Source organism: Euleptes europaea, chromosome 2 (assembly GCF_029931775.1).
Source record: "Euleptes europaea isolate rEulEur1 chromosome 2, rEulEur1.hap1, whole genome shotgun sequence".
In the NCBI taxonomy this organism is placed as follows: Eukaryota; Metazoa; Chordata; class Lepidosauria; order Squamata; family Sphaerodactylidae; genus Euleptes; species Euleptes europaea.
In genome coordinates, this window is record NC_079313.1 from 7,288,442 (window position 1) to 7,312,050 (window position 23,609).

General features: G+C 47.1%; 1 protein-coding gene across 1 annotated transcript in view; it reads right to left on the reverse strand.

Moving 5' to 3' along the window:
- Nucleotides 1–788: 788 nt before the first annotated feature.
- The window catches only part of UNC13A (unc-13 homolog A), a 117,791-nt gene continuing 94,970 nt past the window's right edge, over nt 789–23,609 (reverse strand). Inside the window, exons 40-45 of the mRNA XM_056867696.1 lie at nt 17,620–17,676; nt 16,683–16,763; nt 14,503–14,650; nt 4,649–4,741; nt 3,194–3,353; nt 789–1,092 (exon numbers count right to left, since the gene is read on the reverse strand). Of these exons, the coding sequence (XP_056723674.1) occupies nt 804–1,092; nt 3,194–3,353; nt 4,649–4,741; nt 14,503–14,650; nt 16,683–16,763; nt 17,620–17,676 (828 nt within the window). The 3' untranslated portion in view covers nt 789–803. The remainder of the gene's footprint in view (nt 1,093–3,193; nt 3,354–4,648; nt 4,742–14,502; nt 14,651–16,682; nt 16,764–17,619; nt 17,677–23,609) is intronic.

Below are 23,609 nucleotides of genomic sequence, written 5' to 3' on the forward strand. Positions count from 1 at the left end.
CTGGAGATCAGTGGTAATAGCAGGAGATCTCCAGCTAGTACCTGGAGGTTGGCAACCTTAGGCAGAGGGGAGTTATCTCTTCCCCCCAGTTCCCCGATCAAACAAGTCCTTCCCTGGTGTGCTATTTCTCGGGGAGGGGGAATGGACCAAGATGCCCCCTCTCATTCCTGTTGTTTTTTTCTCCTGGACTAAAAGCAACCCAGAGTATGTGCGTGGGGTGTGTGTGTGTAGTTTTCACTGGGGAACCTGTGTGTGCGTGTGCGGGGGGGGGAGAGTTAACCCCCCTTTTGCCAGCCCTATTTCCCCCAAAACCATATTGCCCCCACCCCAAGCATGAGCCTGTTTGCAACTGAGCCTCTGCATGAGCCAGTCTATTGAAGCAGAAGCAAATTCCTTTGGAGAGCTCCTTGGCCGGCAAGGGGTCGGCTTGTGCCTTTGCCAGGGATGCGGACAGGCTCCTCGGCTCCCTTGTCCAAGAATGGTGTGCTCTTGGCAGGGGGGGAAGGCTGAGGTGTGGAAAGGGGGTGGTGGTCACCTCCACGGGTGTCTCTGCCTGCCCTTCCACAAACAGGTGCCTTCCCCCTCTTGAGAATGGGGGGTGGGATTTGGCAATTTTGCAGCGATCCTTGGCAGTGGGAGCAAGCTCCCAAATTGAGGGGTTTTTTGGGGGGAAGGGGAGAGGGGAAAGATTTGCAAACTCTATGGCTTTGACATGGCTGTATAAAAGAGGAAGAGGGGAGGAGAAAGGCGATTCTAGCAGCATGTGGGTGGAGGGGAGAGGAAGGGGAGGGGGGGTAAGGGCCTTAGCTGCTACCCTCCTCGGCGGACCGCGTGTCCGACTTCAGCTTGACGAACTCCTTGGCCACCTCGTCATTGTTGCGCTGGGAGAGGATGCGCAGGACCGTCAGCCCCGTGTCGTCCATGTGGATGCGCCGCCCGAGAGGCAGCCAGCAGGCGCAGCTGCCCCTCTGCATGATGTCCTTCAGCTGGAGGATGGCGATGCCCACCGTGCGGTCCTCCCGGGCGAAGCAGTAATCCTTCACGCACACCTGCAGCTCGTAGCACTCCGGCCCCGTCTCTGTGCCCAAGGTGCTGTGTGAAAGAGAGAGGGGGGGAAGCGGGCATGGCCGAGTCAGTTGCGCAAGGGTGTCCCCAGGTGGTGGGAAGGGCAGTCAAGTCACAGCTGATTTATGGCAACTGCATAGGGTTTTCAAGCCAAGAGACTAACAGAGGTGGTCTGACATTGCCTGCCTTTGCGCGGCAACCCCAGACTTCCTTGGGGGTCACCCCTCCATGTACTAATCAGAGATGAACCTGCTTAGCTTCTAAGAACTGACCATTACAGTCAGTGCATGTGTCCCCCTAGCCAATATTTATGAAGAAGAAGAAGGAGTTGGTTTTTATATGCCAACTTTCTCTACCACTTAAGGAAGAATCAAACTGGTTTACAATCACCTTCCCTTCCCCTCCCCACAACAGACTCCTTGTGAGGTAGGTGGGGCTGAAAGAGCTCTAAGAGAGCTGTGACTAGTCCAAGGTCACCCAGCTGGCTACATGTGTAGGAGTGGGGAAACCAACCCGGCTTACCAGATTACTGTCCGCCGCTCATGTGGAGGAGTGGGGAATCAAACCTGGTTCTCCAGATTAGAGTCCATCGCTCTAAACTACCACTCTTAACAACTACCATGCTGGCTTAAATCCATCAACCTTGCACATAGGTTCACAGACCAGAGAACGTTCTTTGTGATGCCCAACTACCTAAACATCATTTCTGTTGTGTTGGGGAGAGAGGCAAGAAGTGGGACCGTGCGTTGCAGTGTGCCCTGTTGGTATACTCTGAGTCAGGGGAGAAGTATAATTTATCCCTTCTGCTTGCTGGCCCCAATAAAAACATAAGAATATAAGAAAAGCTATGCTGGATCAGACCAAGGCCCATCAAGCCCAGCAGTCGGTTCACACAGTGGTTTTTAAAGGCTGGGTTTCTTTCCCCTTTTTTTGTTCAGGATCAGTGGCCAGCCAAGGGCCTCTAGGAAGCCCCCAAGCAAGATGACTGCAGCCTTATCCTGCCTGTGTTCCACAACACCTAATATAATAGGACTGCTCCTCTGATACTGGAGAGAATAAGGATGCATCATGACTAGTATCCATTTTGGCTAGTAGACATGACTACCCCTCTCCTCCATGAACATGTCCACTCCCTTCTTAAAGCCTTCCAAGTTGGCAGCCATCACCACATCCTGGGGCAGGGAGTTCCACCATTTATACATTGTGTGAAGAAATATCCACTTTAGACTCATTTGCGTCATTAGGGTTGCCAGGCCCCCCCTCCATCGGTGAGAGGTTTTTTTGGGCGGGGCTGGACACGATCAAGTCACTTCCAGGTTTACCCCCAGAAGTGCCGCATCGCCGTGGCCACTTAGAATCATAGAAGAATCATAGAATCATAGAGTTGGAAGGGACCACCAGGGTCATCTACTCCAACCCCCTTCACAATGCAGGAAATTCACAACTACCTCCCCCCTCCACACCCCTAGTGACCAGAAGATGGCCAAGATGCCCTCCCTCTCATCATCTGCCTAAGGTCACAGAATCAGCATTGCTGACAGATGGCCATCAAACCTCTTCTTTAAAACCTCCAGGGAAGGAGAGCTTACCACCTCCCGAGGAAACCTGTTCCACTGAGGAACCGCTCTAACTGAGGAACACTGGAGTTTGGGGGTTTGAGTGTTAAAGCGGATGCGGCGATGTGGCACTTCTGGGGGTAAACCCAGAAATGATGTGATTGTGTCGTGTGCAGCCACGCGCGTGTGTGAGCGACGCTCTGGAGCAGCCAGGTGGATTGGTGGGCAATTGCCTGCCGCAACCACCCACCCGGCAACCCTATGAATCATGTAGGCGTGGGGATTTTTTTTGTTTAATGCACAATGTCAGCGGCATTTACGGATGCAGAGAACTAGATAACATTCCATGTGGAGAACTGGATGCAACAGGACGGAAAATGGCATGGAAATAAAGAATCCCGGGATAGATTCGCCCACTGCAGAAGCACAATGGAAAGAGGGGTTTTCCAGGTCAAAAAAATGGCAGGGAGGGGGAATTTGAAATCAGTCTCTTGGCTCTGCCTCAGCCCAAAGTAGCCAAGGGATGCAGAAAGGAAAACAATGGTGTGTGTTTGTGTGCGTTTAACACTCACAACTGGATACTTTCGTTGTATTTGGGAGACCAGCTGTTGTTTTTCGATTTGGTGGCAAATTTCCTCTTCTTGTCGCTGAGGTGCGGCCCAATGATGTTGACCTCGATGAAGGGACGGAAGATGCCCGAGGTCTGCCACTTGAGGTCATTGGCGGCCACCACTAGGATCGAGGGGGGAGAGGAAGGGGAAGGTGGAACAGGGTTAGCGCACATCAACGGAAGGGCCCATTCCTGCATTAGAGTTTAGAGTTCATCGTTCCTTTTTAAGGTTTTGGAAGATATGGATTTTGGAGAGGATTTCATGAAACGGGTTAAATCAATATATACATTGCAGACGGCACAAATAATTGTTAATGCAGAATTAACAAAATCTTGTGAGATACAGAAGGGAACTAGGTAAGGCTGCCTGCTGACTCCTCTTTTGTTTATTCTGGTTCTTGAAATATTGAATAGACATATAAGGTCTGATGAGAGGACTTGGGGTATACAGATTAAGAAGGAGACCTATAAGTTACGAGCATTTGCAGATGATTTGGTAGTTGCGTTGGAAGGTCCATTAAAGGGAGCAGAGTTTCTAATGTTGAAGTTGAATGAATTTGGTGCACTAGCAGGTTTTTAAATTAATAAACAGAAAATGAAAGTATTAACAAAAAATATATTACAAGACCAACTGGAACTGATGAAAAAAACAGGCTTTAAGGTGGAGAAAAAGGTGAAATATTTGGGTATTACGATGACAAACATGAAGAGTTTAGAGTTCATCGAGAGCATTCCAGAATTCACATGCACCTCAGTTATTCCTGTACACACAGCGGAGACAATTAGCCCCATTTTGCAGATATGATTGGGGAAAAACTGAGGCCGGTCAACTGGGCCTGTAAGCCCCACCCCCTAATTAACTGCAACCTGTTAAAAAAGTGATCCTAGGCTGATTAGACTGCATTTCAAACTTAATAGATTCATGGATCCTATTCATGTCATCATCAAAATCATACGTGACTCCCCAGAACATTTCTAGAAGAAGAAGAAAAAGGAAAAGGAAAAAGATGAAGAAGAGCTGGTTTTTATATGCCGACTTTCTCTACCACTTAAGGAAGAATCAAACCGGCTTACACTCACCTTCCCCTCCCCACAACAGACACCCTGTGAGGCAGGTGAGGCTGAGAGAGCTCTAAGAGCTGTGACTAGCCTAAGGTCACCCAGCAGGCTTCATGTGGAGGAGTGGGGGAATCAAACCCGGTTCTCCAGATCAGAGTCCACCGCTCCAAACCACTGCTCTTAACCACTACACCACACTGGCTCTACGTCATCCCCCCAAATATTTTATACAGTAAAATGTGGTATGTTAAGGTAGACTGCCTCTGCACAGGGAAGTTTCCCTTCTCAGCTATGGCTAATAGATGCTTGTCTTCCTTTCCGCAACGTACAAGTCTGTTTTTCATGCTGGCACACTGACCTTTGACGGTGACTTTGTGCTCTCCCGTGCCAGGATGGGTGAACAGTTCGACGTGGATGGAAACTTCTCCGACGGGGTCATCTACTCCAGAGCCTGCGTGGCAAAGGGAGGAAGTTAGTTCCCGAAGTCATGATGCAAGCTGTTTTCTGGCAGCTGAGCCTCTGGTTTTACTGCATTCTTGACCCTTCCTGCCAACATGATGAAGGATTCAGATCCACCACTTGCTTCAGAGCTACCCAGATAATTTTTGGAGGATGACCTGGTTTGGAGGGGATGGGGTGGAGGGTTGGGTTCCCCCCAGTATAAGATTGGCCAAAACTTAGGGTTGCCAAGTTAAAACAAAACGGGATCCTTTCTCACCCTCTCACTAGAGTACACTGATACTGGTTTGAGCAGCCTTGTAAAAACGCCTCTCACCTGGTCACCTGTGGCGAGTTATGTAATGGCTCTAGGTGACCAGCCAGGAAAACATCATCCAATCCTAGGGTTGTCAGCCTCGTTGTGGCACCTGGAGATCTCCCGCTATTATAACTAATCTCCAGGTGACAGAGATCAGTCCCCCTGGCAACCCTAGCGTGGTGGCGCTCCGAGCAGAACAGCCATCCCTTTTCAAACGGCCTTCCGCTCTCAAAAAACAGGAGGACTCCTCTTTCCGTTTTCTTTGGCATTTTCCCGGAGGCCGGGGGTGGGTGGGCTGCCAAATCCGCCTCCCTCCAAGCTCGGAGCTAGCAAGTTTCCATGATCCGAGTCCCTCAGCATCACAAACCCTTCCCTGCCTCCCCGTTCAGTGGTTGGACCCTCCCCTCTTTGGCGGTCTTTCCACGAATGCTCCAAGAAGCAGGAGATGGGGGGGTTGTCATTCAAACAGGCTTTTCCACCAAGGAATTCCACATGCAGCAATGTGGGGAGGGAGGGAGGTTGCAGTGACTGGCGGGCATGGAGAAGAGGGTGCCTTGGATCGTCGGGTGGTCTCAGGACTGCAGTCCGACATGGGTGGTGCGAAGGGATATGGTGGGAAGGGGAGAGATCGAGGGGTCAGGGAGAGGGCAGAGCCGAGTGGATCTTTCGGGTTCTGTGATTCCCGGAAGCTGGAGGGAAGGGAATCCTTGTGGGTTGACGAGCAAGGCTGTGTATCTAGGGTTGCCAACTTCCAGGTACTAGCTGGAGATCTCCTGCTATTACAGCTGATCCCCAGCCAGCAGAGATCAGTTCACCTGGAGAAAAGGGCCGCTTTGGCAATTGGTCTCTATGGCATTGAAGTCCCTCCCCTCCCCAAACCCCGCCCTCCTCAGGCTCTGCCCCCCAAACCTCCCGCCGGTGTCCCAGAGGGATCTGGCAACCCTATCTTTCACACCCCAGGTTGTCTCCTGCGACCAGGTCTCCAAAAGCTCCAAAGGAAAAGTTATCTTCCAAAAGACCTGCTCCGTCCAATCCTTTCACCTGAGACACCAAGGACTGACCCTAGACTTCCTGCGTGGGATGGAGCCGAGCCACTTCCAAACTGGATTATGCAACAACTACGGTTTCCACACGGGTTATCCAGCCCAAGTTCGAAGCTTTTGGGAAGCGGGTTTTTTGTTTCTGGCTTCCCCACAGCAAGGTGGTGCATTTGTGCTCCTGCTGGGGGGGTTTCTCGAGCTTTCCGCAAACTTTCTCAAACATGCTTTGCTCCGAAATATTTGGGAATGAGCACAGTAAAGGCCAGATGGCTGCTTGCGTGGGTGGTAGGGTTGCCAACTGCCAGGTAGTGGGGGAGAAAGTAGGCACCGCTGTACTAGTATCGAGAGATTAGGAAATCAGTACAGGAGCGAAGAATACTTAGAGATGGTTCTGTATGTTTGATACAACTGTATGAATGGTTCTTTTTGTGTATTTATGAGTGCGTATTATATTAGACACGGTAGCATATAAATAGTTTTTGCACTTATAAGTATTCTTCGCTCCTGTACTAACTGCCAGGTAGTAGCAGGAGGTCTCCTGCTAATTCAACTGATCTCCAGCCGATAGAGACCAGATCACCTGGAGAAAAATGGCCTCTTTGGCAATTGGACTCTATGGCATTGAAGTCCCTCCCCTCCCCAAACCCCGCCCTCTTCAGGCTCTGCCCCCAAAATCTCCCACTGGTGGCGAAGAGGGTCCTGGCAAGCCTAGTTGGGTGGGGAACTTGGGATTTTTTTAGCCCACATGGCAGACATTTCCCCTGACCCTCCCCCAACCTCTGGAGGGGTCTTTTTCTTTTTTAAAAAAAGGCAGTAGAATATCAATCTATCGATATACCGTTGTAACATTGAGGTGTAGCAGGTTCTCTGAATTCTCCGCTTTCAATTTTTTAAAATATGCTGCTGATTAATTGGGCAGCAGGTAATTTTTTAATTATTTTTTTTTGACACTTTCAAAAATGTTGACGGTAGGGGTCATCTTAGAAGAGGCATTGCCCCGCCTCATACACGAGAATTGGTTTCGGCGGGCAACTTCATGGCTACTTAAATTTTATAATATGTATTTATACTGATTGATCTTTTCTGTTGGTAGCCGTCCTGACCCTGACTGTAGTCAGGAAAGGGCGGGGTTTAAATATAATAAAATAAAAATTAAATTAAAAATGTAAGTCTCTAGCATCTTCCCTTTCAGGGATACCAAGAAAAAAGCATATTTTGCAATCAAATTGGCTTGAGACTTACTTTTCGTACCCAACTTAAACATTTGGCGGACATCACTTATACAGATAACACTGATATGTTGATGCTCGTATAATGTTGAAAAAGGCTCTACATTTTATGAGGAAAGGGTGGCAAAACCATGCATCACAGTTGCGATTTGTGCAAGGGAGACACAAAATGGAACGCGTTTTTGAGTCGCAACCGCAGGGGGTGAGCCTTTTGAACCTTCCCTACAAATAGGGTCGCCAACCTCCAGGTACGAGCTGGAGATCTCCTGCTATTACAATTGTTCTCCAGCCGATAGAGATCAGTTCACCTGGAGAAAAGGGCCGCTTTGGCAACTGGACTCTATGGCATTGAAGTCCCTCCCCTCCCCAAAACCCACCCTCCTCAGGCTCCACCCCAAAAACCTCCTGCCGGTGGCAAAGAGGGACCAGGCAACCCTACCTACAAAGCATTCAAGAAGCCGGGAGCTATTTTCCTACACAGATGGACCAAAGAAGAGGGGAAATGGACTCAAGTATTTAGGGGGAGGGAGGAGAGTGCTTCTAGTTCCACAGCCTTTGCCCCTTGCATGCTGGACAGAGAGACCACCCCCCCATGCATATTTTTCTTTTTGTTGCACTAGAATGTAAGGAATCAGTCATACTGTGCACAGAACTGTACCATTCCCCCTCTCCTTGGTTTCCTTCTTCCTGGAGTCACATGCAGACACTTGCTCACTCCAGGAACCGATCATGTCCAAGTGCCAAATGCAAGCACAGGTGCACCCCCTCTGCTCCGGAGCAGCCCCCCCATGAAGCTGCCATCCCGTCTCTCCTCCATCTGCCAAGAAGCGCTTGAACAGGCAAGAGTGCCCCCCAGAGGTCATTCTGATGCATTTGATGCGCTTGCATTAGAAGGGCACAGTGGATGGGTGGGGTTGGGGGGTAGGACCACCTGGAACAAGGCTAGTAAGAGATCCCTTGGGGTGGGGGGTGGGATCTTGGTTTGCTAAGGTTACTTGCCTGACTTTGAAGAGTACCATACTGTGAAAAAAGGCAAATTCCATGCCGGCCGTAATTAGACGAGGAATAGAGACTAAAACTGCTGCTATCATACTCCCCGTGTACAAATCCATGGTGAGACCACACTTGGAATATATGTGCACAGTTCTGGTCACTACACCCAAAAAAGGATATTGCAGAGATTGCGAAGGGGCAGAAAAGAGCAACCAAAATGATCAGGGAGCTGGAGCAACTGCCCTATGAAGAGCAGTTAAAACACTTAAGGCTTTTTAGCTGGGAAAGAAGGGGAGACACAATAGAGGTCTATACAATTGTGCATGGTATTGAGAGAGTGGACAGGGAGAAGCCTTTCTCCCTCTCTCATAATGCCAGAACGCAGGGTCATCTGCTGAAGGTGGAGGGTGACAGATTCAAAACAGATAAAAGTATTTCTTCTCACAACGCACAGTGAAATTGTGGAACTCCCTGCCCCAGGATGTGGTGATGGCTGCCAACTTGGAGGGCTTTAAGAGGGGAGTGGACATGTTAATGGGGGAGAGGGGTATCTATGGCTACTAGTAAAAAAGGATACTAGTCACGATGCAGACCTGTTCTCTCCAAGATCGGAGGAGCATGCCCATTATATTGGATGCTGTGGAACACAGGCAGGACAATGCTGCTGCAGTTGTCTTGTTTGTGGGCTTCCAAGAGGCCCCTGGTTGGCCGCTGTGTGAACAGGCTGATGGACTTGATGGACCTTGGTCTGATCCAGCAGGGCCTTTCTTATGTTCAAGACCTGGGCCTCTCATGAATCAAAGGTGGCGACCAAATTGGAACGCTTTCCCGACCAGCGTGTTTCATATCTGACCACACAATATTTATGAATTTCCCCCATTCTCCCCTGCCCATGATTAGAATATAAGAACATGATTAGAATATTTGAACTCAGGTAGACCGCCTCCGAACAAAGAGGCTAACTTAGCCGTCATGACTGATACTTGTTGATGGGCACAAACCTCTCTTCTTAAAGCTGTCTAAGCTGGTCACCACCTTGACCTGGGGGGTTACCGCACTTTGTATTCCCAGCAGTGTATTAAGATATTGTCGAAGGCTTTCACGGTCAGAGTTCATTGGTTCTCGTAGGTTATCCGGGCTGTGTGACCGTGGTCTTGGTATGTTCTTTCCTGACATTTCGCCAGCAGCTGTGGCAGGCATCTTCAGAGGAGTAACACTGAAGGACAGTGTCTCTCAGTGTCAAGTGTGTAGGAAGAGTAATATATAGTCAGAATTCAGTCAACTACAGTCAACAATAGCCATGCAGATTAGCTTTGGATTTCACACATTAACAGATCACTTCAGGATACAATGCTTCCATATTAACATACCACACCCTCATTAGCACATTATCTTGATACTTACAGGACAATGATTAGCCCATTACCTTTGATACTTTTTGCAGGACAATGATTCAGCTCAAACCCAACCCCTTTCTGACTATATATTACTCTTCCTACACACTTGACACTGAGAGACACTGTCCTTCAGTGTTCCTCCTCTGAAGATGCCTGCCACAGCTGCTGGTGAAATGTCAGGAAAGAAAATACCAAGACCACGGTTACACAGCCCGGATAACCTACAAGAACCAATGTATTAAGAGTTTGAAAATGTTGCAAAAAACATCGCTTTAAAAGGGTTTTTGGATACCACGGCTTATAAATGGTTGGAAGACGTCTTCACAGCTAAAGGGGCCAAACAAGGTGTGAACAGTATTTTTTTATAACGTTTTCAAACTCTTAATACATCGGTGGGAATACATAGAAAGTGCAAACAGTATTTTTAATAACATTTTCAAACTCTTAATACATCGCTGGGAAGACAAGTGCGGTAACCCCCCTGGATAGCCCAAGCTAGCCTGATCTCATCAGATCTCAGAAGCTAAGCAGGTTTGGTCCAGGCTAGTATTTGGACGGGAGACCTCCAAGGAACATCAGGGTTGTGATGCAGAGGCAGGCAAACCACCCCTGACTGTCTCTTGCCTTAAAAACCCTCTGGGGTTGCCGTAAGTCAGCGGTGACATCGCGGCATTTTCCACCAACACCAAGTTAGTGGCCATTGCTGCCCCCATGGCAAATGTGCCTCAAGTTAAGTTTGTATTGTGTGAACAAACAGCTATCCTGAATTAATCACTCATTATTGGGTGACCTCAAACTCTAGTATTATTGGAGAGGGAGAAACAGCTCTCTGTCTCTCTACTTGTTCTGTACTGTGTTCGATTTTATCAGCTTTTGTTATGTCCCCGTCTTCGTCACCTTTCCCCCCAACCAAGGTGAACTCCACCTCAGGTTGTCAACTAGGGTTGCCAACCTCCAGGTGCTAGCCGGAGATCTCCTGCTATTACAACTGACCTCCAGCCGACAGAGATCAGTTCACCTGGAGAAAATGGCCGCTTTGGCAATTGGACTCTATGGCATTGAAGTCCCTCCCCAAACCACTCCCTCCTCAGGCTCTGCCCCAAAAACCTCCCGCCGGTGGCAAAGAGGGACCTGGCAACCCTATTGCCAACCTTCAGGTGGGGCCTGGAGATTTCCTGGAATTACACTGACCTCCAGACCAGAGGTTAGTCCCTCTGGAGAAAACGGTCGCTTTAGAAGGTGGACTCTATGGCATGATAGCCCACTGGGGTCCCTCCCCAAACCCTCCCCTCCCCAGGTTCCACCTCCAAATCACTAGGGATTTCCCAACCTGCAGTTGGCAACCCTACCCAGGCCTTTAACTTTTCCAGGTATGGCCGGATAAGCTCATCCAAATGGCTGGATCAGCCCATGAGCCACAAAGATACCCATTCCTTCCCTTTAGCAACCCTCTTTCTGTTGCTCACGGGATCCAAGTTCTGGGATTTTTTACTAGCCCTGGCCAGGGTGTTGGGAATGGGCTTTCCAGGCTGGGCACAGCAGGGAAGAGGAAGGAAAGGGGTTTCAGAAGAACGTGAGACGTACCCTTTTCAGGATAAATTTCTTCACTAAGTGTAAACCTAACACCTTTTCCACCATGAACTAATAAAGGGAAAAAGGAAGAGAAAAGACAGGGGAAGAGACAGAGAGAAAGAGAGAGAAAGAGAAGGGAGGGGGGGTTTAAAATGAAAGAAAAGAGAAAACATCCATCAGGAGGAATGAAAGGCAACAGGTGATGGGGAGAGAGAGAGAGAGAGAAGAAAGAAAGAAGAAAGTCAGCCGCCGCAGACACAAAACAAGGGCTCCAAACTGCCCGCTGGAGGTTTCGAAACAAAGGTTACAGAAACACTAGGTAAATAAAGGCAGCAGAACGACAGTGAGTGTGCGTGGTGGGAGAAATGTCTTGGTCTAGGGGGATATTTTGACGCCCCCCCTACCATTATAGCTCGTGGATTCGGAGAGTGGGATGAAACACAAACACATGACTGATTTAAAGTTCCTTCCCCCTGTCCTTCCTTCACCTGTAGCTTATTTTTATCATCGTGACTCTATTAATTCTAGGTCTTTACCCTTGCCAGATGCCAGGCCCTACCATCGGCTGTTTTAGAAGGGAAATATAAGAAGATCCCTAGATCAGAGAGGTTTTGTCCGTGTGGGACAGGGGACATGGAAACCATCGAACATGCACTGATAATGTTGCCCATTCTACCACGACGTTTGATCAAAGCTTATTTCCCCCCTACTTGGTAAATTCCCCGAAGAGTCAGTTGAACTTTTGGCAAAGAAGCTCCTATTAGGAGAAGACCCTCAGCCCCCGCTCCAAACTGCCAAGTTCTGCGCCGTTGCTCTTAAAATACGCAGAACTTTATTAGAGAATGATTGTTAGAATATTTTATAATTTTATCAGTTTTAAGATGATAATTTTAACCAGGAGTTGCTTGTATTGATCTTATACCTTTATATGTACGGGCAGTCTGTGATTCTGCGGTGCAAAACTATTGAGTCTGGAAATTTTGATGTGTTGGCACGTGATTGGTCAGTCGACCGTATTAACAAATTTGAATTTGTATTTGAATTCCCCGTCCTTCCAAGACAGTACCCATGATCCCCTGGGAGAGCCAAATGGCCCCAATCCACTCAAGCCCTGCTAGAAATTTACCCTAGCAATGAGCAGATTTCCCCTGCTCCGTTAACATTCCAGAATTGCTCTCTCCCTTGCATTCTGGCCTCTCTTAATTTCATTTTCAACTAAAAGTCTTTTCATTTTATTCTTCCAAAGAAGGATATCTTTAATTTCGACCAGTTTTGAACTTGGTTTTTCATCTCACGTGTAACTGGGTCACAGTTTAATTTTAGTTTTTTCTTTGGGTCTGCCTTAAACCATAGACCTAAGTATTGGTCCACTATTTTCATCTCTTCAAAACGTTTTATGATAATCTCCTAGTTCTTTGCAACCTCTAAATAAAATGGTGTAACCTCTGTTTCCCCTTTGTTTAATTTGTAACCTGAAATTGCCCCAAAGTCTTTTATTTCCTCTAAAAGTGCCTTATTTGAGTTCTCTATATCTATTAATATCATTACTATATCATCCGCATATAAACTAATTTTGTATTCCGATCCATTAATACTAACTCCTTTTATTAATCTATTATTTTTTATACTAATTACTAAAGGTTCTAGTGAAATGGCAAATAATAAGGGAGATAAATCTGCCACAGATTTCAGTTCCTTCAGTTCACGTGCATTTTCCCTCCTTCTGCATCCTTGATGCACACATGTGCATTTATGGAATACTACAAAAAACAAACACCCACCCACACCATCATAAATGGTTATCACACCAAAATTCTTTTAGCGGCAGTGTTTTCATGATCTATACATGTGCTTAAAACATTATTATGTGGTTAAAACATTGTTATTAATATTACATTTTTGCTTAAAACGGCACAGTTATAATAAGATTTCATTTTTGCAGTGTCTTACTATTGCATATGGGAGGGAGGCATGGTATAGCCCGATCTCATCAGATCTCGGAAGCTAAGCAGGGTTGGTACTTGGAAGGAAGGCCACCACGGAAGACTCTGCAGGGGAAGGCGATGGCAAACCACCTCTGCTTCTCGCTTGCCTCGAAAACCCCTTGCTGTGGTCATCATAAGTCAGCTACGACTTGATGGCACTTTACACGTGCTACTGCACATGAATTGAGAAGGTGCCCGCGTATGGAAGAAATGGCCACCTGTGGCAAAGTGCGCATGTGCACGCACATACAAAACTCAGAAATAAAAAAAGATTGGACACTGGTGAATTCCTAATGGACTGATTCCAGTTTGGAAAAGATACCCGGTCATTCCAAACATCCTCTACTGGTATACCCTCCTGGTATACCATCTCTCCTGGTATACCCCCCGAAGATCTCTACGGTCATCTGACAACTTACTGGTGGTCCCTGGCCCTAAAAGTGTGCGGCTGTCTGGTGACATTAGGGCACTGCGGGACCTTAAAGAATTCTGCAGGGCCAGCAAGACAGAGCTATTCTGCTAGGCCTGTGGCTGAGGACAACTGCGAATACCATCTGCTGGCCTCCCTATTCTCCCCACTCCTGTTGTATTATTGCAGTCAACTGAGGGGTAAGCTGCTGCGTATATCTGCAGGGTTGTCAGCCTCCAGGTATTAGCAGGAGATCTCCTGTTATTTCAACTGATCTCCAGCCGATAGAGATCAGTTCCCCTGGAGAAAATGGCCGCTTTGGCAATTGGACCCTATGGCATTGAAGTCCCTCCCCTCCCCAAACCCCGCCCTCCTCAGACTCCGCCCCAAAAACCTCCCGCCGGTGGCAAGAAGGGACCTGGCAACCCTATATATCCCTTCAAAAAGAAGAACCTAGGTTATTAAAATGATAGTGTTCTAGCAAAAACAACACAGAACTTGCAACTTGGATATTGAAACTTGATTAAGATTATAATAAGTTGTTTTTGCTAGAATATATATCCGGCAACATGGGCAGTGTTTAGGCGCCATCTGTAGTTCTGTAGTTTTTAAGTTTTAAATTGAGATTTTGTTGTTTCAGATTTAGATTTTGTGGTTAATTTTATTATTGATGTATTAATGTACCTTGTATGATGTTACCCGCCCTGAGCCGGCTTCGGCCAGGGAGGGCAGGCTAAATAAAATAAATAAATAAAAGCCCTGTTTCGGGAGCATCCCCAAATTTCCACACGGACTCCTTCCCACCCCCCCCCCCACCCTACCCCACTTACCCTGAGCGTTCTGAGTCTGGACAAACGTTTTGATCAGCAGGTCCGTGGCTTGCGTGTAAAGCGAGAGGGCGTAGCGGAGCGATTGTAGGTCGGGACTCTTCTCGAGGAAGGTTTTCTTGAGCCCAACACCTCCAGCATGGAAATATTGCTGAGGCGGTGGGGGAAATTGAGGGGTAGGGGAAAGAAGACGGGATTAAGGACAGAGAAAAGTTTTGCAAGAGCTATCGAAACTAACTGAGAGCCAGCGGGGTGCAGTGGTTAAGAGCGGTGGTTTGGAGCGGCGGACTCTAACCTGGATTCCCTGCTCCTCCACATGAGTGGCGGATGCTAATCTGGTGAACCGGGTTGGTTTCCCCACTCCTACACATGAAGCCAGCTGGGTGACCTTGGGCCGGTTACAGTTCTCTTAGACCTCTCTCAGCCCCAACTACCTCACAGGGTGTCTGTTGTGGGGATGGGAAGGGAAGGTGATTGTAAGCCGGTTTGATTCTTCCGTCAGTGGAAGAGAAAGTCGGCATATAAAAACCAACTCTTCTCTTCTTCTTCTAACAAGGGGAAGGTAAAGTTGAACTGGGAAAACCAGCAATTGCTTATAACTATAAATTATATCGCTTAAGCCATTGGATGCAACTCTAACATTATAATTTTTAAAGAACGCTTACATACGAACAGGCTATGGGAATTTCCTGCAAAGCCCTGCTTCCCAAGCATGCCTTCTTCAGGCATTGATCACACCTGAGTTTCCACATCACCATTTAAATATATAGAAACAATGACTCACCCAACCAATTTCAACCTTGAAATGTTTTAAATATAACTAAGAATAAAAATTTGCAACCGATAGAGTCATTTTGGGCCTTTACCTTGGAAACTTGTTGGCATATGTAATTAGGCAAGTGTAATTAGGGATACCATGAATTTCGCATCAAAACTGTTCGACAGGCAAAGATACCCTGTTTGACATTCACGATCAGATAGTGGGCTAACTGAGGATACATTTGGATTGCACTGAGCAACTTGAACAGCTGCCGAACAGGTCTGCAAGTGCCCGTTGGTCAGAAGTCGACTCCCAGCTGACTGGGGGATCAGCTGGGAGTTGGGTTCTGATCTCCCAGAATTTCCCTGAATCCTCACCTAGATCTGCTGGAACACAGGAAAGTTTCAGGGGCAACCAGAAGTGGATTCACAGTTGATGCGCAATCAGCTGGGAATGGGCTTCTGATCCATCCCCTCCTTTCACAAAAATAGCTACACAGTGAGGTTGGAGATCAGGAGAGGTTGGTTTCTGATCTCCCCACTGTTTTTCTCCTTTTCTCAGCAGCCAAAGGTCTTGTTGAGCAGCGGGGAGGAAAGAACCAACCTATTTCAAACAAATGGAGAGCTTGAGCTATGGAGAAGAAATGATCTTCTTTTCTCTACAGCCCAAGATGACAGCTGACAGCTTAGGGTAAGGTGAATAGAAGGGGAATCAGAAGGGGAATCTTCTGATTATTAAATGGAACCATGGTCAGAAGGATGGATTGCCACAGCCGTTTGAGCTTCTTGGAGGCTGGGCTGGAACCACCATAGACGAGTTCATCATAAAAATCCCAGAAGGGGTTGCTTTGGCCCCTTCTTCCCCACTGGAGTCTAGTCACCCCTCTTATTCTTCCCATCTGGGGACCCAGGATATGGTTCGAGTTTGCTTACCTATATAACAAGTTCACACATCCCCTCTCCAAACACCTCCCCAAATCATAACACCAAAACTGTTATGATATCCCTAAAACAACCCTATCAGGGAGACTAGAGCCCTGTGAATTCCCACGGCTGAGTGGAGGGATTTGAGGCCAGGTGTCCTTGTGTTTGTTAAGTGCCGTCAAGTTGCTTCCCACTCATGGCGGCCCTATGAATCAAAATGGTCCCATCTGTGACAGCCTTGCTCAGATCTTGCAAATTGAGGGCTGTGGCTTCCTTTATTGAGTCAATCTATCTCTTGGTGGGTCTTCCTCTTTTCCCGCTGCCCTCAGGTGTCCTTAGCCCTCGTCTAACCCTCTAACTGGCCACTTCACATTGGTTCTTGATGAATCCCTGGCTGGGTAAGTGGGTCGGACCAGATGTGCACACAGAGTGTACAAAATCCACCCTGTACTTGGGAGTCCTGAATTTGGGGGGGAGGGAGTAGACGGCGGCAAGCTTACCTTGATGGTGTCCAGGGCCAGCTCCACCACGGCACACTGCTTGGGGGTCAAACTCTTGGCTTCTTCTCGCACCATGTGGTCCTGAAAGGGGGAAACAGATCCTGTGATGGAAGTCCTTTTCTGTTCTGTCTTAAAGCAACCCAACCTGAGGGGTATGAGGAGGGGACCAGCAGCTTTGGGTCCCAGCAAGGTGTCTTAGGGAGTCATACCGTGCCCCAGCCTTAGGAGGAGGTAAACGAATTGATTGGGGCCCCCTTAATTCCCCATTCAATTCAGGACAGAGCAGCAGGCCACTTCCGCACCTAGGATTGCCCACTCTGGGCTGGGAAATTCTGGGAGATTTGGGGCTGGAGGCTGAGGAGGGCGGGGTTTGGGGAGTGACCTCAGTGGGGTCTAATTAGGGTTGCCAACTCTGAGTTGGAAATTCTTGGAGATTTGGGGGTAGAACCTGGGGAGGGTATAGTTGCTTGTCTAAGAGGATGGCTTCTCTACTTTTCACTGTTGGCTTTGCAGATTTGTTTACACTGCATATGCATGATGCATTTTTTTTAAATTATCAGTTTTATTAGTATTTTTGGTTCATATGTTCAACACCAGTTTTAACCCATCTGATTTAGTGGTGTGCAAAGAACATGAGAAATGTGCATATTTTATTGGGGGGGGATTCAGTGCAAGGAAATAATAAATAGTGCGAAAACTATGGATTTGATTTATAGAAGCAAAACTGAAACATGGCGACGAGGGTGTATTTTCAGACTGAAACAGCAGCAATGGGAAATCTGAAAGCACCTCTACGTTGCCATGAGGTCCTTTCTCCCCAACCCCCGTGTCAGTGACACTGATATCAGCCTCTCTCCCAGATCCCCACCCCCTGGGGAGGGTCCCGGTTCCCCAATCTGCCCTCCCCCACTCAGAAGATTCGGCCACCGCCTCCTACCTTGAGCTTCGACAGCTGCCCCAGCTCCTTGGCTGCGTTGAAAATCATTTGCGTGCCCTACAGTGCAGAAGAAGGAACCAAAAGAAAAGAAGAGGGGAAAGAGGAAAATAAAATAAAGTAAGAGGGAAAAGATTTTTTTTTCCAGGCGGTAATAGTGCGTTTTTGAACCCTGAGATAATTGCTCTCGTTTGATGGCAACCGGTCCCAGCGGCCGGCCAGCAAGGGACTCGTTCACGCATGCAGTTTTCCCTCCAAGGGTGTACACTGTCATGCGCGAAGGGTCAGTTTTCGCCATGTGGGGGAACACATTGTTCGTTGAAGCTTCTCAACACGTAGCTGGGGGGGAAACAGGCCTTTGTGCAGTTGGCAGAGATTGCCACTGAACCCAAATGAACCTGCACTGGAGGATCTCTTCTGGGCAAATTTGGGCCTGTCCTCTCTCCCCATGTGAGGGGCCAAATGAAGACCCATTTGTGTGTCCCCCTCAGAGGCAAGCCGTGTGCAACCCCTCTCTGCTCGCTGCCAAGACAGCATGGGGATTCCTGCTAGGTCAAGAACTTGGCATCGGTACCAATCTCTTGTTTACAAAATGGTGGTGATGATGAAGATGGGGAAAGGCTGGGGGATGCTTGTAGAGATCTCTTTTGGGGTGGGGATCAGGGTCTGATGAACAAAGAGATGCATTCATTCCCTTCGCATGCTAGGACGCCAAGGGTCAGGGTGGAAAGGGGGCTGGTTTCATACCCTCTGCAATCCTCCTTGTTACTTTCCCCTGAGGGAATAGTGCCCCTAGACTACTGAGAAGAGGGCGGGTCCTATCGCTATGATCCTCCCCTCATTTGCATAGCCCCGCCCTCAAAGGGTTTGTCAGCCACACAACTGTAGGTAGATGGGAACTTGGGTAAAGACACAAAGAGATATACAGAAAGTTAGATATAGGTAGATTTAGGTAGAGATACACACAGAGAAGAATATTTATAAAGGTACATCTTTAAAGCACCATCTCCTTGGTAGCAAACACCCATCATTCCCCATCTTCCTTAAAAACTTTAAACTACATTAAAAAAAAATCTCATCTTCCTTGATACTTTAAACTACATTAAAAAAATCGATAGACACATTTTGAAAAAGCAAAACAAAAAATAAACAGCGATCCCAGGCCCTGATCCTCTATTTCCATTATTAGAGCTGTTGCCAAAATTTATTTACAACATTTATATCCTGAACCTGTCTGCCCAATCAGGGCCACTAAGCATGAAACCCCCACCCCCAAAGTTTCCAAATATGTTCATATTCAGTCTTACAATTTCAGAGGCTGCAATTTTTGGCTGTTTCACCTTCACTGTTCAAGCACGGGACGGCTTCCTAGGGTTGCGAGCTCTGGGTTGGGAAATACCTGGAGATTTTTAGGGCGGAGCCTTAGGAGGGCGGGGTTTGGGGAGGGACTTCAACTCCATAGAGTCCAATTGTCAAAGTGGCCATTTTCTCCAGGTGAACTGATCTCTATCGGCTGGAGATCCATTGTAATAGCCGGAGATCTCCAGCCACCACCTGGAGGTTCCACAAAAATAAGGCTCAATGCTGTAAGGATAATTGGAGCAACCCAAAACAGCACTATACTACGTTGCTAATGCAAAAAGTGGTGAATTTAATAATAGTGAAGAAGTGCAAAATATATACAAATATGTACAAATTGAAGATACAACAGGATACAATATACAATCCAAAGAAAACGACCATAGAAAGGATATAATAATCCTAATTATACAGGTAAGTCAATAATACACGTTCCATTCAGGTATGAGAAAAAGTCTCTGGTTATTGCAAGATTACTTTCAGGTTGTAAACGATGTTATGCAACACCAAAGAAGAAAGCCACGGAAGACAGATGTACGGACGTGTTGTCTAGATCGGGACCACGTTTCGCTTATGGCTTCATCAGCTACCTGTGTATCATAAAACAACATAATGCACAAAAACCTCAAATACACTTTTATCCATCAATAAAAATATGACTATGCCAACATTAAAAGATAGTATGTAATTTCTTACCAGTAATATGAATATCAAAATCCTAACAGGTAACATTTCATAAGGACCGCAAATAGTTGTATGTGGGTCTCAGAAGAACAGAGTAAAGATAGCACAATGGCATTGAAAGTTAAAGGTAAGACGGACAGCAATTAATCAGTTGCAGCTGCAAGACCGGGTGGAATGGAAGAAGAACCCTTAAAGGGACATTAACCTAAAAAACAGGAATAGTCGATCTCGTTATTTAATCCATCTGGAGATAATGTGCCCATAAGAAAAATCAATTTAGTCTCCATCTGATGTAATATTTTCTGGATGTTTTGTGTGTCATGAAGCCGACCCCGAAATTGCCATAGAACACAAAAGGATAAATCCCTATCACTGTGCCCTTTATCCAGGAAGTGCGCTGTGAGAGGCGCTTCTAAATTCTTTAAGCGGATCCTAGAACAATGAAGCCTTAAGCGAAACGTGGTCCCGATCTAGACGACACGTCCATACATCTGTCTTCCGTGGCTTTCTTCTTTGGTGTTGCATAACATCGTTTACAACCTGAAAGTAATCTTGCAATAACCAGAGACTTTTTCTCAAATAATACCTGAATGGAACGTGTATTATTGACTTACCTGTATAATTAGGATTATTATATCCTTTCTATGGTCATTTTCTTTGGATTGTATATTGTATCCTGTAGTATCTTCAATTTGTACATATTTGTATATACTTTGCACTTCTTCACTATTATTAAATTCACCACTTTTTGCATTAGCAACGTAGTATAGTGCTGTTTTGGGTTGCTCCAACCACCTGGAGGTTGGCAACCCTACTGCAGGACCAGAACAACGATCCATCAACTTCATTATTCTGCTTTCCATACTTGTCAGCCAAAGACCTCTGGGAAATCCTCACAGGCCATTGCAAGTTAGCTCATTCTTACAAGCCCCAACCCCATGTCGTACTCACAGGTACATGGTCACTACACAGGGAGGTTCCATTTTTGCCTGTCCAGTAGTAGTAATTTTTGGCAGAACCAAATTTGTCTAACTCTCTCTCTCTCTCTTTTTTTTTTTTTTTGAAAGATAGGCACCATCACTGCCTCTTCTGGCAATGAATTCCATAAACAAACACTTCCTTCTGTCCATCCTGAATCTACTGCTACGAATTGCGATGACCCTGAATCCTCCTCGCAATCCAAGAGAAAATAATGTCCCTCTGAACCCTCCGCCTCCCCTTTGAGTATAGATTGGAAAGATTACACCAAGTGATGGCTGAGTGAACTAAAATCCCAGCCAGGCGCCAGAGGGATTTTGTGGTACCTCAGAGGCCAGACCTGTCCACATGGGGAGTTCACACATCCAATGGCTAGTCCTCAAGTGGCCAGCGATTGTGTGGGGAGAGAGCAAATGAAGTGCCCAAAAGTCTCAGAAGGTAGCCTTGTCCGTCTGCAGCAGAACAGTAGCACCTCTGAGACCGACAAGAGTCTCGTGATATAAGTTTCCCCCTGAAAACACCCGCCCTGACTGAGCCTGGCCTGGCTGGGAATGAAGGAGGGCTATAAATTTGAAAGAAAAAAAAAATTCCAATGATCTCTAAGGTGCTACTGGACTAGAATCTAACTGAGGCCGCTTGAATGTATGAACAACCCCTTAATATTTGCTAATAACAATTCCACTGTGTCATGTTTCTTCTCTTCCTCCCCCCGCCCCCAGAGTTCAGCTTCGGAACTGACTCGAACTACCGTTGCCCAAGACAGCATAATCTATTGTACCATCAATACCCCCCCCTCTTTGGTTTCTTAAAAATCCCTCTATCCACCGCTTGCAAACTTTCAACACCGTCTCGGCAACACTAAGGACTAGAAGCTTACATTTACATATGCACAGACTCACACACTCAAGAAATCCACCAGTCCTTGCGGCTGCGTGCCATAACTATAGAGTTATGGAGACCGTCAAAGCCTCCCCCTGGATATTCCTCGAGATTGTAATCTCCCTCGGGTCACAAGGACCAGAAAGCAAAAATGCCAGCGTCATGAAAAGCCACTGACAGTATAATTTGCCTCACCTGAATTAAACAAAACTAGGCTGGAAGATCTGTGCTCCTGTCGGGGCTCAGTTGTAGGGGTGTGTGTGTGTGTGTGTGGGGGGGGGGAAACGGGAAAATTCAGAATCTGAATGTGTGCATTTGGCAAAGCCAAACTGGAAAAAACTTGGGAGGGTTCTTGTAAGGAAAGTCACCGGTAGCTATGCTGCAAATTTGGCGCCTCAACCTTAAAAAACACCCCCCGAGTCCCAGAAAGATTCCCCATAGGCTATAACAGAGCTGAATTTCTTTCAGATTGCCAGAAAAAAACCATACCAGTATGGGTATTCAGGGAAATTCGGGAATCGGGAAAATTCAGATTCCTGAATTTTCCCGGGAAAAAATTCAGCTCTATTATAGCCTATGGGGAATCTTTCTGGGACTGCCCCCCCCCCCTGTTTTTTAAGGTTGAGGCGCCAAATTTGCAGCATAGCTACTGGTGACTTTCCTTACAAGAACCCCCCCCCAAAGTTTTTTACAATTCGGGTTGCCGAATGCGCACCCCTACTCAGTTGCTAGAGGCAGAAGAGCCAGGGATCATCTGGCAGGGCAGTTAAAGGACCTGCAGGCAGGTCTGCAGGCAGCTTGTGGTGCTTAGTGGCCAAGCGTTGGAGTTACCCCCTGGACAGCATACAAAACCCCATCAGTAGGGCCAAGGGGAGACAGTTAAAACCCCCCCAGCATTCTAGGAGACTGAAATGGCTAAGGGTTGGTGGTGGAAAGTGCCATCAAGTCGCAGCCAAGTTATGGTGAGCCCGTAGGGGTTTCAAGGCAAAAGACAGTCAGAGGTGGTTTGCCATTGCCTACCTCTGCATAGCAACCCTGAATTTCCTTGGTGGTCTCTCATCCAAGTACAAACCAGTGCCGACCCTGCTTAGCTTCCAAGAGCTGATGAGGTCAGGCTAGCCTGGGCCATCCAGGTCAGGACAGCCAAGGATTACTCTTCCATATTTTCCCAGAAAGGTTCGGGTTCCTTAGGTGAAAGTTCCTTGGGTGCACCCATCACTGCTATTTCCTTCACAGATATGGTGGAAACCGATCCCCCCTCCCTGGACTCCTGGCTCCCCCCACATCTTCTTGCTCCAATTTATCTCCTACAGATTTTGGTGTTTTGGGCTAGGGATGTCACTGACATCCATCAGAATAAGGTCTACAGACACATTTTGTTCTTATGGGGGAAAAGTATCTTTTTGCTGTCTTTGAAATTTCCCAAAAATTCCACGTGACCTCCACATTCATCTAATAAGTGTCCAGTTGTCCTCAAAAAGGGCCAGGGCTTCCTCCGCTCTGGCCCCTGCCTGGTGGAATAGCCTCTCAAATGAGACCACTGGTCCCTGCAAGACCTTAAGGAGTTCCGCAAGGCCTGCAAGATGGAGCTATTCCGCCAGGCTTATGGTTGAGGACAGCTACGATTTTCCATCAATGCTGGCTTCCCTCCGCTGCCCCCCTTTTTACCATTTTTACTTAGTCTGGTTAATAGGTGGGGGGCTTAACTGCTCGAAGGCCTGCAAGACAAATATACCACTGAGGAGCACCATCTTATGCACGTACGCATTTATATTTATTGCTGATTTTATTGATTGATGATATTTATGGGGTTGGATTTTATTATTGCATGAATTGTTTTTAATGTGTTTTATGTAAATCTGTTAGATATTGTTTTGATTAGTTATACGCTGCTCTGAGCCCGGCTTTGCTGAGAAGAGTGGGATGTAAGAATGATAATAAATAAATAAATAACACGCAATGGGTTTTTCTGATCAACTCTTGCTTGATACATGATGAATTTCTGGTTTCCTCAGCATCCAAGGTTACTAATCGGTCCTCGGAGCCTCATATCGTGTCTACTGCCCCAGCTCTTGGTCCCTGATTTGGGGCAT